Source organism: Pipra filicauda, unplaced genomic scaffold, assembly GCF_003945595.2.
Source record: "Pipra filicauda isolate LSUMZ 115617 unplaced genomic scaffold, ASM394559v2 scaffold216_size1298047_pilon, whole genome shotgun sequence".
NCBI lineage: Eukaryota > Metazoa > Chordata > Aves > Passeriformes > Pipridae > Pipra > Pipra filicauda.
The window spans coordinates 1,177,388-1,192,446 of NW_024104328.1; the positions used below are offsets into that span (position 1 = coordinate 1,177,388).

The window sequence follows — 15,059 nt, forward strand, 5'->3', positions numbered from 1 at the left end:
CAAGCAGCAACTTGTAATTAGACTGGAAACTAGTTTTTCAAAAACTAGCAATCCCTGAACTGGAGATTTCGGTAAGTGCAATTTAGGCTCATACCCATTTGTTCCTACAGTTACTTTTTAACACTCTGTCTGGAAGTTTACTGACAAAGAGGGTGCGTGCATGAGCAGGGCAGACTTAAGCACGCGTGTTCACCAGAAGTCAAAAATGAGTCTGCGGATGGAGCACTTAAGTTATAAATGCACATTATGTGCGTGACCACAGCTGACATTTTAGACGGCGCTTGTGTATGTGAGAGCACATTCAACTAACCTATCATATCACAGCGTTTGAAATGTTTGACAGTTCTTTCTGCATTTATATATACATCTGTGTATTCGTATTCTCTCTCACACCAAGAAACTTTTCTTCAACACATGAGGTCACAGACCAGTTATATATATAAACATACACAAAACCACAGCACTTCATCAATAGTTTCATCCTGACAAACACTTTGAGCATTTAAGAAAAACTCTTGATAATAGTTAATTAGTTATTCAGATTAATCAAAATATTGATATTAAATTCGAATCACAAATATTTAGATAGGGTACAAGCTGCATCATTTTAATTTCATTATTGCTTGATATTTAAGCCAAGAACTGAAAGAACATTTAAAATAGTTTTGTCTAAAGTAACAAAAATCTTTTGCTTGTATTTCGGAACATTTGCAGTAAAAATACCTTTTATGGAACTTTGTATTAGCTCAGCTATTTTTCACAATAACATAAAATGAAGGCCAGTTACAACAGAAAAATATGATAAACAACACATTAAAACATTTAAATGTTTATTTAAGCCTTAATGTAGAATAAATTACCAACATACTGCATTTTAAGACTTCTGCAGATGAGAGGTAAGTTTAGAAATATTTGAGGCACTAATGACAGACTGTGGTAGCATTAAAATTATTCTAAAAATACTTCAGGAAACTGTAAAAAGCATGAATTCACAAGTGAATAGGAATGCACTATTAAGAATCAGAGGATGCTACTAGCACCATGTACAAAATACCTTCTAGGGAAGAAGCCTTCTTACCAAACCACAAAAACCATGTTTATGGAAACTACAGCAATCTTTCATGACACCAGGATTGTTCACAGAGTCAAAGGAGCTAGAACAGTGTGTTCCTTATGCTGCTGTTATGAGAAAGTAAAGCGTTTCCAGGCCTTCCTATTCAATCACAAGGTGCACAGCAGTTCTCAGAACTGCTGATCAGAGCAATCACAACTGTCAAGGTAGTAAGAAGGAAAGACAGGTATCAAAAATCAATAGAGTGTTCATAGTCTGGCTAATTTGCACAAGGTATGAACACTTCACTGTAAGTTGCATTCATTAAAAAAAATTTCTGAAGTGTTTTTTCAGTGCAGTTATCTATTTGAATAACATCTTCTAGACAGCAGTTTTGAAGACTTTTGTTACATCAGTACTGTTCATGTTCCAATATTTGTTTTCACAATCATACTTTGTTCTTCCAAAATCACATTTTTTATGGTTAATAAACATAGGAAAAATATCACATCAGCATACTAATATCTGCTGTTGAAATATTTGTTCCATATGTTTCTGGATCATCCTCAACTCATGTTACTAACTGTACATATTTGATCTGAACAGTTTTTCTGTGGTTTGAAATGTCTCTTACAGATCATTTATCTTCAATAGTTCCAAATACGGAGTGGGATGTGTATGAACTTTCTATTCTTGTTCTAGCTCTTGCATTTGTTTTTCTTCTTGGAAACTGTGTCCTGAATTTGCTTTCTGGTCTAGATTTTGTTCCTTCATTACCATCTTTTGCTACTTACTTTATTTAGTTTGAAACTTTTCCTACAGTTATCACAGATTTTTAATACAAACAGAAGGCATGAGACTGACGTACATCCACATTATGTGGTGTCATACAAGCCAATGTTACTATTAAATATATATATTATATACTATTAATATATAAATGATATATTAAATATTAATTTAATATTTAATATTAAAATTATTTATTGTAATGTTACTACTAAATTAATGTCTGTAATTACTATTATGGATATTACTATTAAATATATAACACTGATCATCAGTCTTAAATATGTATACACAAGGTATATACATATAGATGTGTATTTTACACACACATTTGCACTGTGTATACACATGCATATTGTATATACATACTCATTTTTAATATTATGGGTGTGTTTGTGTGTTAGCATATTTTACCTCCTCCACATACAGCATCACAGTCCTCCCAGGTAGAATGTGTCCACATGAAAAGAGGCTCCGGTACTTTAGAGCTCTGATTGTCAGGAAGGGGATCCAGTGGGATTGTGTACTCATAGTGTAGACCATAGCTCTGGTCGTGGAAGAGCAGCACCTGCAAGACACAGAGAAGGAAAACTTCCATGTACACAGGTACTATGGAAGACAAACTCCAAACTGCGAGGAGATAATCTTGAAAAGCACAGCAGGATGACTTAATGCTCTGCTGCTTTTCAACCCTCCTAATGGATAGGGTAGAAGAAATTAATGAGAGCATCCAAATCAAGCCAATGGGAAAAAATATTTTGCTTTACCAAGAAAATGTCTTGCATTTGAAGGATTTGAATTATGAAGTACTCTCTCATCATCTCTCCCTCTTTCTGGTGGCTATTAACTTTTCCTCTGCTACACTGAAATGCATCAAGACTCTACTTCTTCATGGAGAACTTGGTGACTGAAATTCTGAAATGGTGATGCTGTATAGTCAGCCAGGACTAAAAACATCTGATTTAATTTGAATCGCTCTCCTTAACTGGCACATTGGCTTTTTATGGCATTTGTAGGAATGCCGAGACCTTCAATCCTGCCTCAACAACATAAAGATTGTTCTTGGATTTAAATGCATTGTTCACAAGCCTGCTGACATATATATATGTATATATATATATATATATATATATTTATATATACCTAATTTTGTACATGCATATATAATCACAAAAGCAGGTGTATCTCACATAGATCTCATTATCTTCAGGAGCCTGAAAAAAAATATTAGTTACCATGCTGTATGATAGGAATCAAGAAAAAAACCCAATTTTTCATACCAGTAAATGTAAAGGTGATGTTGTGGGACCTTTGGCTGATATTTTCTCCCAGAGGCCTCTCCGAACATAATGGACAGTGGTCCCAGCAATATTGAATGTTCCAGAATGCTCTATCTTCCAGTCACTATTGATTGACTGTTTTCCAGCATCTCGAAGAGCTGCAAAATATACGAAAAAAGACCAATATAAAAGGCATCTGTTCATTAGTGATTTGGTTCTCTTTTCACTCCCTGCTTGGATAATTTAACAAGTAGGTGAAAACACCTAACTCTGATTGCAAAGATATTTGTGGATCCTACTGTACATGAACTTCAATTGGAACATGTCTCAGAAACACTTTCTAGAGGGAATGCTTGGCAAAACCACGTGTATTTAACATCAGCTGAAGTTAATATCAGTGTTTTAATGCCTGAAGAGACTGACAGGCTCCAGCATAATTCGTAACTTGAACACTGAGTTAACTTAAGGCAAAAGGCCCCCAGGGTGGTCATTTCTATAATCCACAAAGGCATGGGAAACACAATTTTCACAAGAGGCTCTTCAAGATTTTTGGAACAAGGCTAAAACCTTACAGAAAAATCAAGTTCAGAATTTTTTCCCCTCTAATAACTACATTTGCCTTTTTCTCCATCTCAGAATGTGATAATACTTTATATACCTCCACATAATTGGATGTTGTTGACAAATATGAAAAGCTCGTTCTTTTTGCCTGAATCATTCCTCATGTTGACCTATTTTATATTTAAAAACAGCATCAAGTCAGGTAAGATACATTGGATACACTGAGAACAGAGGATTTTACTTTAGTTTGCCACAGTAAAAAGAATAGATTCTTCTGTAAATTATTTGTAATTTTATTTTGTTTTACTTCATTTTATTTTGTCCCAATCAGGTGTGAAGTAGAATATACTTGAAGTCACCTTCTGGACAAGAAGTTTTACACGTTTGTCTTCATTGAAATTGTACGTTTGGCATCAGTTTGTTGTAAGAGAACCTCTACATGTTCCAAAATTTCCCTTTTTAAAGTTGTAAGTTAATGTGAGTCACTTCTGTAATCATCTCCTCTCCTATTCATATTTATACTGTTATGTTTTGTTTCTATGGGAAACAATGGCAACACTCCTATGGACTGGCACAAACCCAATTGAATAAAACACCACTGATGTGTACCACTGCAGTACTGTGTAATAAATGTTAAGACTATAAAAGCCATTAACACTGTAGAACAGTGCTGTACCAAAAATAACCACTGATTTTACAAGATTTAAAAATGGGTAGTTTAGTTTTAAACATTCTATTATTAACGGTAATTAAGTTCTATTTAGTCTTCACACTGGAGGGGATAATCCTCTTCTCAGTGGAGAAATTAAAAAAAATTATATTTGAAAGTGCCAAGGTCCAGCCGGGTCATGCTGCTCAGATGGAGCTGCATCCTCTCCCCAGAGAGCAGCAGACATCATTTTGTCCTGTCTTTAAAATGAATGCATGTGCCATAGCATGCAGACATGTGCAGGAAACTGGAATCCTAGTTCCAGAATACAGATATATGCATTTTCTGCTTTCAGATTCCTCACTTGAGTCACTGGTGTTAGACAAAGTACAAAAGAGTATCCTCAAGCGTTAAATTTGGACTTGGAACTCAGGCAGTCCAGCTTCTATTCTTGACTGTCACACTCCATAGGGTAAGCAAGTTCACTGACTTTTATTCCACACCACACATATTCCTATCCTTGGCTTTTGACAGAGGACGTTGTCCTGTACAAAGTAATCCTCTCAGGCAATTCGAGCAATACACCTACAACTAAAAAGACAGCCAAAGCTAACTTGGGACTGGGAAACCCTACTGCAACTGTAACCATGACCACAATGTCAGTGTTAAACCAAGGGGGCTAATTACCCTAAAGAAACTACAAAAAAAAAAATCTGAAATTCAACCACAGTCAGTGATACCTTTTGCCAAGGAAGTAATTGTTCCACTTCCATTCAGGTTATCAGGTGTCCCTTCAAGCCATCTTAAGAACATTAAGGCTTGAGATTTGAGTAACTTTTTGAAAATTTCAGCTGAGGTAAGGCTGACTGGTAGGCAGTTCCCAGGGCCCTCTTTAGTATCCTTTTCAAAAATAGTGCAATATTCCCTTTTCTCCAGTCCCTGGGGACTTGACCTGACTGCCACAACTTTTTAAATATGCTTGAGAGTGGCTTGGCAACTACATCAGCCATTTGTCTTGGGACCACAGGATGCATGTCATTAGGTCTGATATACTTGTGTATGTCCAGGTTCCTCAGGCGGCCTCAAATCTGGTCTATTGATGGGAGGAATTTAATTCTGCCATTCCCTGATTATCAGGGACTTGAAAGATGTGTTTACCATTGAAGCTGAGGCAAAAAAAACCTGCTAAGCACTGCAGCCTTCTCCATGCCCATTGTCATTAGTTCTCCTGTCTTACGTTCCAGAATGTGGGTGGGGGTGTGTGTGTGTACATTTTCTTTAAAACTTCTTTTCTGACTAAAAACCTGTAGAAACCCCTTGCATTCCTTGCCAAATTCAGCTCCAACTGTGCCCTAGTTTTCCTGATCCTATCCATACACATCTGAGCAGCATCCCTATATATTTCCCAGGATATGTGTCCCTGGTTCCACTGCTTATGTATTCCCTTCTCACACTTTAGTTTGACCAGCAGGTCCTTACCCATGCTGGTCACCCTGCCTTCCTTGCTTGACTTCTTATATGTTGGAATTGAGAGCTCTGGCAATCTAGGAAATGTTATTGTTCTTAATCCTTATTAAAAATTATTATTCTAAATCCTTAAAGAGCTGCCAGCTTTGTTTTGCTCCTGTATACCCAAGGGCAGTTTCCCAGGGATCCCATCCATTAATTCCTTAAACAAATGAAGGTTTGCTCTCATAACATTCAGAGCCCTGGCTTTAGTCTTCCCCTGGCCCATATCCTTCAAAATCATGAGTTCTGCCAGGGGACTGCAGTCTGGGCTGTCACCAATCTTGATCTCTCTTGGTAGTTCCTCTGCGTTGGTAAGCAACCAACAAGGTCCAGTAACTCCATGACTCTAGTTGGGCCATCTGTCACCTGGATTAAGAAATTCTCTCCATTATATTCCAAGAGTCTCCTGGACTGCTTACAGCTTGCTGTGCTGTTTCCCCAGCAGACACCAGGTTACTGAAATCCCCAAGCCAGACCAGAGACTGCAAGAGTGATGCTTCCTGTAGTTGAAGTAAGAACACTTGATCAACAGACTCCCCTTGGCTGGGCAGCCTATCGTAACCCTAGCCACGAAATTTCCTGTGTTGGCCTGGCCCATAATTTTTACCCACAGGCACTCAATCTGCAAAGGCTGCCCTGTGAAGTCAATCAATTTTTTTATATAGAAGGCATTTGTCTAATCTTGATGTAAAATGATTCCAAAAGGTGTTACTTGTTAACCATTTTCTATAGTCCTCTACATTTGAAAGGAAAACAAGTTTAGTCTCAGTGGACTGTGGTCTCTCCTTTGGTTTTGGGGGTTCGGGATCAGGTTGTTACTGGCTTCCCTTGAAATCTGAAATTACACAGCCTACACAGATTACATAGGTTTGGTTCAAGGTATTTTAAAACTATTAACATTGTTAGAAACTAGGGATTCAAAATTTTGTACTATTTGTCAGAAACCATCTGCCTTCCTATGCCCTCCCTCAAAATGTGGCCCAACATGTCTTTTTTTTTTAACCAGGGAGAATTTCATACAGAAATTCACACAAAACACAATACACCTGTAGGCTGGATGCCTGTAAGAGCATTGGCAATTACAATGTCATGCTGTGTTACATGGGGCAGATTCAAAGGGTCTATAACCCTGAGGCAGCTTGATCACATATCAATAACGACACAGGTAATCCACTTCTTTAGTTCAGCTGAAAACAAAGAATTTCTCTCACTTCCAATTAACACAGAAAAAATTCAGGGTTTAGATCATAAGTAATTTCTAGGGTTATACACTAGTAATCAATCACATTAATTCATTATAGGGGCTGGAACTCTCATGCCATTATATAAATGTCACATGAATGAGCTCTCTAATTTCAAAGCCTTGTATATCTCAGACAGAAACATTTTAATTTTCCTTTTTGTATCCTACGTTAGGAACTTTTTTTGAAAAAAGCTTGTAACACTTGCCAAATATAAATGAAAATTTAGCAATAGAAAAGGCATTATCTTAGACTATAGAAAACTAGAAAATGCTTGAAGCAACTTTTTTATAGTGTTCTTATAATATTTTTAAAGTATCCGACAGTGAACCAAGTCTCAAAGATGGTTATAAACAGACAGTATTATCACTGCTAGTTTATTCTTTAAAAATAAATCACAAAATTACTTCTTAAAATAATGACTTTAATACAAATATTTATAAGTGTATTCTTCAGGAAATATTCTCAACTTAAAGAAACACTCCCCTCCCTCTGTATGCTACAAATAATTCCCATTCCTGATCCTAAAAGAAGGATCACGAACTCTTATACTTTTTCCAAGACAATTTCAGCAGGGAGGAATGCTTAATGTTTGGCTGCATCACTGCTCCTACTTCTCTGCAGGTGAGAAGAGACAGGACAGTCATTGACAGGTCAGTTGTTCAGTAAATGCAGTTGCGAGTTACACCTTATCTTCTGGGATGCCAGAGCTCCTGTTACTGTGGTGTATGTTGATATACTCCTGATAAAGAAGATACCTGGGGTGTTAAAGTACAACATCTCTGAAGATTTACTTCAACAGCACAATCACCCAACGATGCAACTGATTTGGGCTGTACATTTACTAATTGATTTAGCAAAATCATTGCACTTTCCAGATCATAGTGATTCTGTTTTCTGACCACCAAGTAAATCCAGAGAAGTGCATTGTATTTTGATCCCACCTGTATTTGACCTGTGCTGTTCAACAAGGATCAAATCTTCCTTAGGTTTAAATTATCTTCTACTTTCTAAGCAACAGCTATAAGTGTAAACTGGATTAAAATTGTGTTTACAGCTGTATCTCCAATTATGCAATTATTAATTGTATAGTGAGCTATATTATTTTAAAACCTTAATCTTAAAATGTGTGTAAGACAAATAGCAAAACAGAAATAGTGTTGCATACAGAACTGTAAGATAGAAAACAAATCAGAAACACAATTTACAGAATCTAATCTGTAATACATTTCACATTTTTAACCACAGCATTTTGAAGATCATTGTCTCTAAGGTCAAGGATTTAAGCTTTCTCCCCAAAACCTTCATTATGTTACGTTTATTCAGATTTTGATGCTTTCAGAATACATCACCTATAAATGAAGAAAGTTTAAATACTTTACATTAGCAAAAAAACCCCAAAAAACTAAAAAACAAAAACTTACAACAACAGAGGTTTTAACTCAAAATATGGCAGTGGACCTGTTCCTGATTCTCCATAAAGGCTTACAAAAATTAAGGCAAAAAGGCTTAATAAAAAAATATTGCAAAGAAGTACTGGTTGATCCTCATTTAAACCTAAATCAGTGAAATTAAGAAAAGTAAAAATCAAATCAGATAATTCAAAATAGTGCAAAGAAATACCTTTCTGCTTTCTTAGTCTAATTTTAGAACCTTTGTTTGATGTCATTGGTGAACTGCTCTATGAGTTTCAGTGTGTGTTTTGTTGTTGTCTGAGCACAAATTATTCCATGTTTGAGCATAAAACTCTTTTCGCTAGTTTTAATGTGCTTCCCATAAGAAAAATTGAAAATGTGCAAGTATGCAGAAATTTTCTTCAATCATCTAAACACATTCTTTGAAATACTCTCTAAAAAAGATGAGATGAAAGTTCAAAATAAAACCTATATGAAAAATGGTCTATAACCATTTTTTCATTTCTTTAGATAAGTTCTTCACAGATCTATTTTTCCACTCAGAGTTTTGTTCAATCACAAAAGCACGTTTAGCTAGCACTTTTCACTGTTGACAAAACCAGGACATTAACAGTAAAACATACATTTACCTAAATAACTATGAGCGGGTTTTTCTTCCACAACTTTGATTCTCCTTGCTCCTGCAGGTATCACCAGAGCTTCCACGTAACCTAAACATGAAACCAGATATCCCAAGTTAAATAGGAAAGCACAGAAAAGTCCATCTTTTATGTTTATTAATTTTTTCTCCCCTATTTTGCTTTTTAAATATATCAAGTTGTAATTCATATAGAACTATTCTGAGGGTTCTTGCAAAATACTGAAACAAGTTATGAAACTGTGCATTGTGTGTAGTACATATACAGTGATACACAATTAAAAGAGTGCAGCACAGGAAAACATAACAAGAACCACTGAGACTGGGCAGATTGGGGCTGGAGCAGGGGAAGTTTTCTGTGGTTAAGTAGTTCAATGTCATCATCACCACCGGATGACCATAAAGGAATTCCAGCTTCAGTTAGCATGTAAAGACAAATGATATGGCATTAAAATCCAAGCATCCTCCCTGCTTTGTTTTTGTTTTGTTTTTTATATTTTATGCTCCATTTCCTTCTTGCTTTAACATATTCAAATTCTGTTATGATTGGTTTTTGGTTTGAAATCTACTTATTAATTATTTGCTTCAAATTAAGATTGCTTTCTGATCATGTGGGACTAAGACAGGATGTTGAGCAATTTGCTTTAAGTAAAATGGGTTGAAAAGGCAATGGAAGTGGAAAACACTGCGTAAGCAGGAATGTTACAAATCAATAAAAACATATTTTAGATTATCCAGGTGAACATCATAAAAGGAACAATATACCAAACTTTTATTATGTGTAGCTATTTGATGTCCTACAAAAAAAATACTGAGCTTTTACAAAACCTTTTCAATAGTCTTGAAACATGAAAATTAAGTTTTTGCAAAGCAATATCTTTCATTTCCTTACGAGCTAATAACACTTTCTAAGTCTCACAGCTCAGCTGCTCACAGCTTCTTGAGAAGGATAATAACTCATGCAGTTAAGGTGGCAATACCACAATACTGAGGATTGACACAGAACACTGAAAAAACTTGAAAATGTGTGGATATAGCAATAGAAGAGAGCTGACATAATGTGATTTTACTAGCAGGCACCTTCTTTGCAGTTTTTTATCTTGTAATCCTCCAGACTAGTCTGGGGTTTGTGATCCTTGCTTTATTCTCATTTGAAGTACAGATCACACCACTATTTGGTAATCTCATGTTCATTCTGCATCAGAAAATCTATTTGCTTTTTATAATATGTTATTAGTAGTATAAAACAATGAATAATGAAGAAATATTAGATTTTTTCTCACATTCGACTTTATGATCTCTCACTACCTGTCTTAGTTTAATAACATTAACTCTAGGCAATGGATCATAATTTGGATGCTTATTTTGAAGAACACTAAATGAATCTAAAGGCCACAAGAATTTACAGATCATTTATTTGCTAAAATTATAAATTTTATTTCTCATATTTCTTAAAAATCAGGTTCTTCTATGAAATGAAATAGCATGTGTCTTAATGGAATATATTTCCTTAATTTTGTGATTGAAATATTGTGCAATAATTTCACAACAAATTTGAAAATACTCCTGCATTCTTATCTTAAATGTCTTATCGTCTTAAAAAAAGGTTGATCTGAAGTTCTTGTGAGGAACAGAATAATTTTATGAAATACAGCTTTCTAAATTTCCCAACGCTCAAAGTAATCAACAAGCTACTGGTTTCCCGAGTATTTGAAATAAACAAATAGGCTTACCTGCTCCTCTGGTGTGGTTAAAATCACCTTTAATAACTTTGCACGACTTTCCATTACCGTTGCAAACACCACAATGATCTTCACGAGCCAGAGATCCTAATATGCCATCACAGCCAAATTTCTGTGGGAGAAGAAAATAAAGCTGTTGAGACACAGGCCATGTTTTTCATAAAGCTGCCTCTAGTATCAGGCATCTCACCCTGCCTAACCCACATGACCTCGCCCTGCTCACAATGAGGGCTGCACTAGCTCACGTGCAGAGATTCCTCCCATGGTCAATTTTCCCGTGATTTTATGTAGATTGTGGCGTCCACTCTTCCCGTATGGTTAGCTAACTCCACCAGCTGCTCTCCAAGAGAAACATAACTGCATTCCCACCTCCTGGTGAGACCTGTGCCTCTGCAGAGCCACCGTGCAACACCCAACCACAGGTCTTCCAGCTAAGTGGCTGCAACGTCTCCACTGCTTTTTACTCAAAACATGGGAGGTCCTTTGCCACACACACAGTGATAAAATGCTGATTAGGGCATAAACACATCTAGAGTATGTAAATATAAAGGGCATTTGTGTTTTGCTAAAAATCATCCAGTTTAAAAACAATTAAGTTTACTCAAGCAACTCCACGTTACTATGTTAAACGCATTTCTATGAATTATTGTCAGTGGTAACTTGACAAAAGCAATAAAGTTAGTATCATATGCTGGCCTGACATGAAATAAAAGCCTTTTTAAGTCTAGCAAAGTCATCACAGGGTAATCTTGTGCCCTATATAATCGCATTTGGTAAAACCAATTATACTTCAAAACTATTTTATAAATAATGAAGACGAAAACTAAGTTAGAGAGAAAATAAAGGGTTTTTTAAGAACAGAAATCATGGTCTATTAAGGAGTCATTAATTTCCAAGCACATTAGGATTGTTCCTTTACTTAAGGAATGGGATTTTTATTAGAGTTCTTCTACCTAAAAAAGCAATACAGATTTCCAAATACTGACTGAAAGTATTTGATTGAGCTGTGTATCCATTATGGCACATCTACAAGATATAAATATCTAACTCTACAGCTGTAGTCCACAAGTTCTTAAGAACTTTCAAATCTGATTAGCACCTATCTCTCTGAAGTCTGATATGCCAAGAAGTCAACTCAATCTTAGTGAAGTGGGTTTAGTTTAAGGCTTTTTTTTGTTTTTTTCTCAGTCAGTTGTGAAAAGTGAAGGATAAAAAGAAAGACACTTTTTCAAGAAAAATGGGCTATATATCATCCTTGTGGTTAAACATGTAATAGCTGCATGGTGAATGCAAATCAGAGAAGTATTTTAAGTGTATTTTTTCTGCACACACACAGGCACTTGAGAAAGGATAATTGTATGTGCATATATGCATCTATAAGTTAATTTGTTGAAGTTATGACAGTATCTAGCAATATTGTTTCTGTGTTAAAGGCTGGGTTTTCTACTGAATTCAGTGTTTTAAATGAGAAGCAAAAGAAAAACCCCAAGCCTTATATAGAAGAGTTTCCATATGAGGCACTATAAAAGTGACAAAAGAACTTCTACGAACCAAACGAATTCTTAAAATCAGGAATAGCATAAGCACTCATCTGTAACTATGTGTTATTCCGCACATTTGCTCTTGGTTTATTTAGGTGTAAAATTGTGCACTGTTGAAAAAGGTAGAGTAATTCATATGGACATTCACCTGACGGCAAAATTTCTCAACCTGTTGAAAGCTTTTCCCTTAGAAAATGAAATCAATTACAGTAATTATCCGCTCTGCAGGAGTTTGTTATAAGCATCTTTATCATTACAGATACACATTCCCCAAACAAAACCTTCTGCTGCTTCACATGTTGTGCTGCACTGAGTGAAATTTGCTTTAAGTATCTTAATGTGATGCAAAAAAAGAGCCATTCACTCTTGGTCATGCAAACTGCAACAGGCTGTCAGAGAAGTAACACGCACGTGTAACAAATGTACGCTCTTGCATACCTGTGTCTGTATATCTAGGTCTGAAACAAGTAATTCGTACCTGGCATCTACCATCTGCACAGATATCTAGCCCATGCTGGCCACAGGAAGTCCCATCCATCACCTTTTCTGTTAGAAGAATGGGCTGATCCTTTCCAGCCGGTGAACAGAACAAGGCACAAGGTTTTTCTGTAATAGCAATGATAGAAAAACCCACAAAATCAGTAAAAGGTCACTTCAGAAACACAAAATTATCATCAACATTATTGTTAAAACTGATATTTGTTTATCTATGTAGTAGGAATTTTTGATCTATTTGTCAGTTGTTCGAAAAACTCAAGGTCTTTTCCTTCTTAGAGCATGCTGTTGCTACAGACTTCGCCTACGTAGTACTCATGTCATGTTCATTGTTGCAATTAAGAGTATACACATTACAGCTGTTGGAATATTTTGGTCCTAATCTATACTTTCACTCTCCTATATTTTTGGCAGAATATAAATATTGGTTTAAAAAGAAACTTAACACTTTCCAGATTTCATAACTATGCAGGTCAAAGAGAAAAAAAAATGCAGTAACTGAGTTACCCTGGGAAAAAATATAAGAATTTACAAAGTACACATTAAAAAACCAAGAAACCACAAAAACCCCGGAAACATTCTTTCTAACATCTTTACCAAGTTCAAGGAACTTTCTACTAAATTTCTAAAACATTCTGCAAACAATTTATGATACTGAAAGACAATAAAAACGTAGTAACATCCTGGTCATCATTCATAAACAATGAAGTTTGTTTCACCATTGTGAAAGTGACAGCAAACAAAATAAACTAAAGTCTCTTCTCAGTGGTTAACTGAGCACAAAATTACATGATTTTTTCATACCTTTGTTCACAAATGTACTGACTCAGAACTTCTTCCCAAATCTGTTGCAGATTTTTGAAAGGATAAAGTCAATCCTGAACCTGAAACCGATTTCACTTGGACACAATCTATGCCATTCTGACTTCATACTGACTTCTAGATTCCTGGAGTGCGTTTTTATTAGTAAATTAAACAGTTCCAGGAAACATTCATGGGCACTGGAATCCTACTGTCTATACAGCTGAACTGTAAAACAGTCTACACCACATTTTTTTGCATGTGCTAACTAGCACTAGCTCAGTCTAGACTGGAAATTGCCATCTGCAAAGGACTGTTTTCAGAAAAGCAATTTTAGCATGCAGAAGAGTAGAAAAGCACAGACAGACAAAGTCAGTGCCAGCTGACTTGCACATCAGAGAGTGGTCTGGGCACATTTAATTTACCAAAATGGACAAGCCTCTGGGTATCACTAGAGGACCAGTGCAAACAGATGTGATCACTTCTGCCAACATGTGAAGCTAGTCAGACACAAGCATCTCCAGCTAAGAAGCTGCCTGTATTTGCGCCCTCCAGGTTCCTGTTATGCTCCTTAAATAGTAACCTCAAAGTTCCCTGGGACTTTAAGCATGCATCAGCATTTTTAAAGGAGTACAATATTTAAATGACCTAAACATTATTTTAAAGACACTGAACTCAAAGAGACGGCAACTCAACAACATCGGACAACTTCAACAGACTATAGGAGCACTCATTCAAACACAGCAACTATTTTGGACTTTGTGCACAGTTTGTGTCCACTAAAGGCTAAGAGAGCAAACAATTAAGGATTTGGGAACAACGTATACTTGAATATTGGAAACTCTTTGGCTGGTATCCACTTATGCTTCTCCTAAGGGACACCTCAAGACAATAGGATCATTCAGAACAAAGTTAGATGAAAGCCACCATCCACACTCCTTTACATGGGGCAGGAGAGTGCCAAGATTCTTCATCTGAATAAAATCAAATTATTCCAAGTCAGACTTTTAGATCCCTTAGGATATAAATCATGTGTTCCTGTGCTAAAATGAAATTTAGTAAAACAAACCAAAATGAATTGACTCAATATAAAAATTGAAGAGAATTCTTCTTACTATGAAATGAGCTAACATACAATAATATCACAAGTTTTCACTTTGGCACCTTGAGAAAAGGCTTAGAAGAAAAAAAAAGCCCTTATTCATCTAGGCATATATTAAAGCATGTGTACAACAAAATAGTTTTCTTAAAATCTATGCTTTCTAATGGTTTCTGATAATTTGTTTCAAGTGTTAAAAATCAATTACAGTAATAAACTACTTAAAATTTAGTGACACATACTTACAGT

The 15,059-nt window shown here is 35.8% G+C and overlaps 1 protein-coding gene across 1 annotated transcript in view; it reads right to left on the reverse strand.

Annotated features, from left to right (window-relative positions):
- The window catches only part of ADAMTS19 (ADAM metallopeptidase with thrombospondin type 1 motif 19), a 133,783-nt gene that overhangs the window by 25,671 nt on the left and 93,053 nt on the right, over window positions 1–15,059 (reverse strand). Inside the window, exons 14-18 of the mRNA XM_027714447.2 lie at window positions 12,894–13,021; window positions 10,866–10,986; window positions 9,125–9,205; window positions 3,121–3,278; window positions 2,255–2,408 (exon numbers count right to left, since the gene is read on the reverse strand). Coding sequence (XP_027570248.1) covers window positions 2,255–2,408; window positions 3,121–3,278; window positions 9,125–9,205; window positions 10,866–10,986; window positions 12,894–13,021 — 642 coding nt within the window. The remainder of the gene's footprint in view (window positions 1–2,254; window positions 2,409–3,120; window positions 3,279–9,124; window positions 9,206–10,865; window positions 10,987–12,893; window positions 13,022–15,059) is intronic.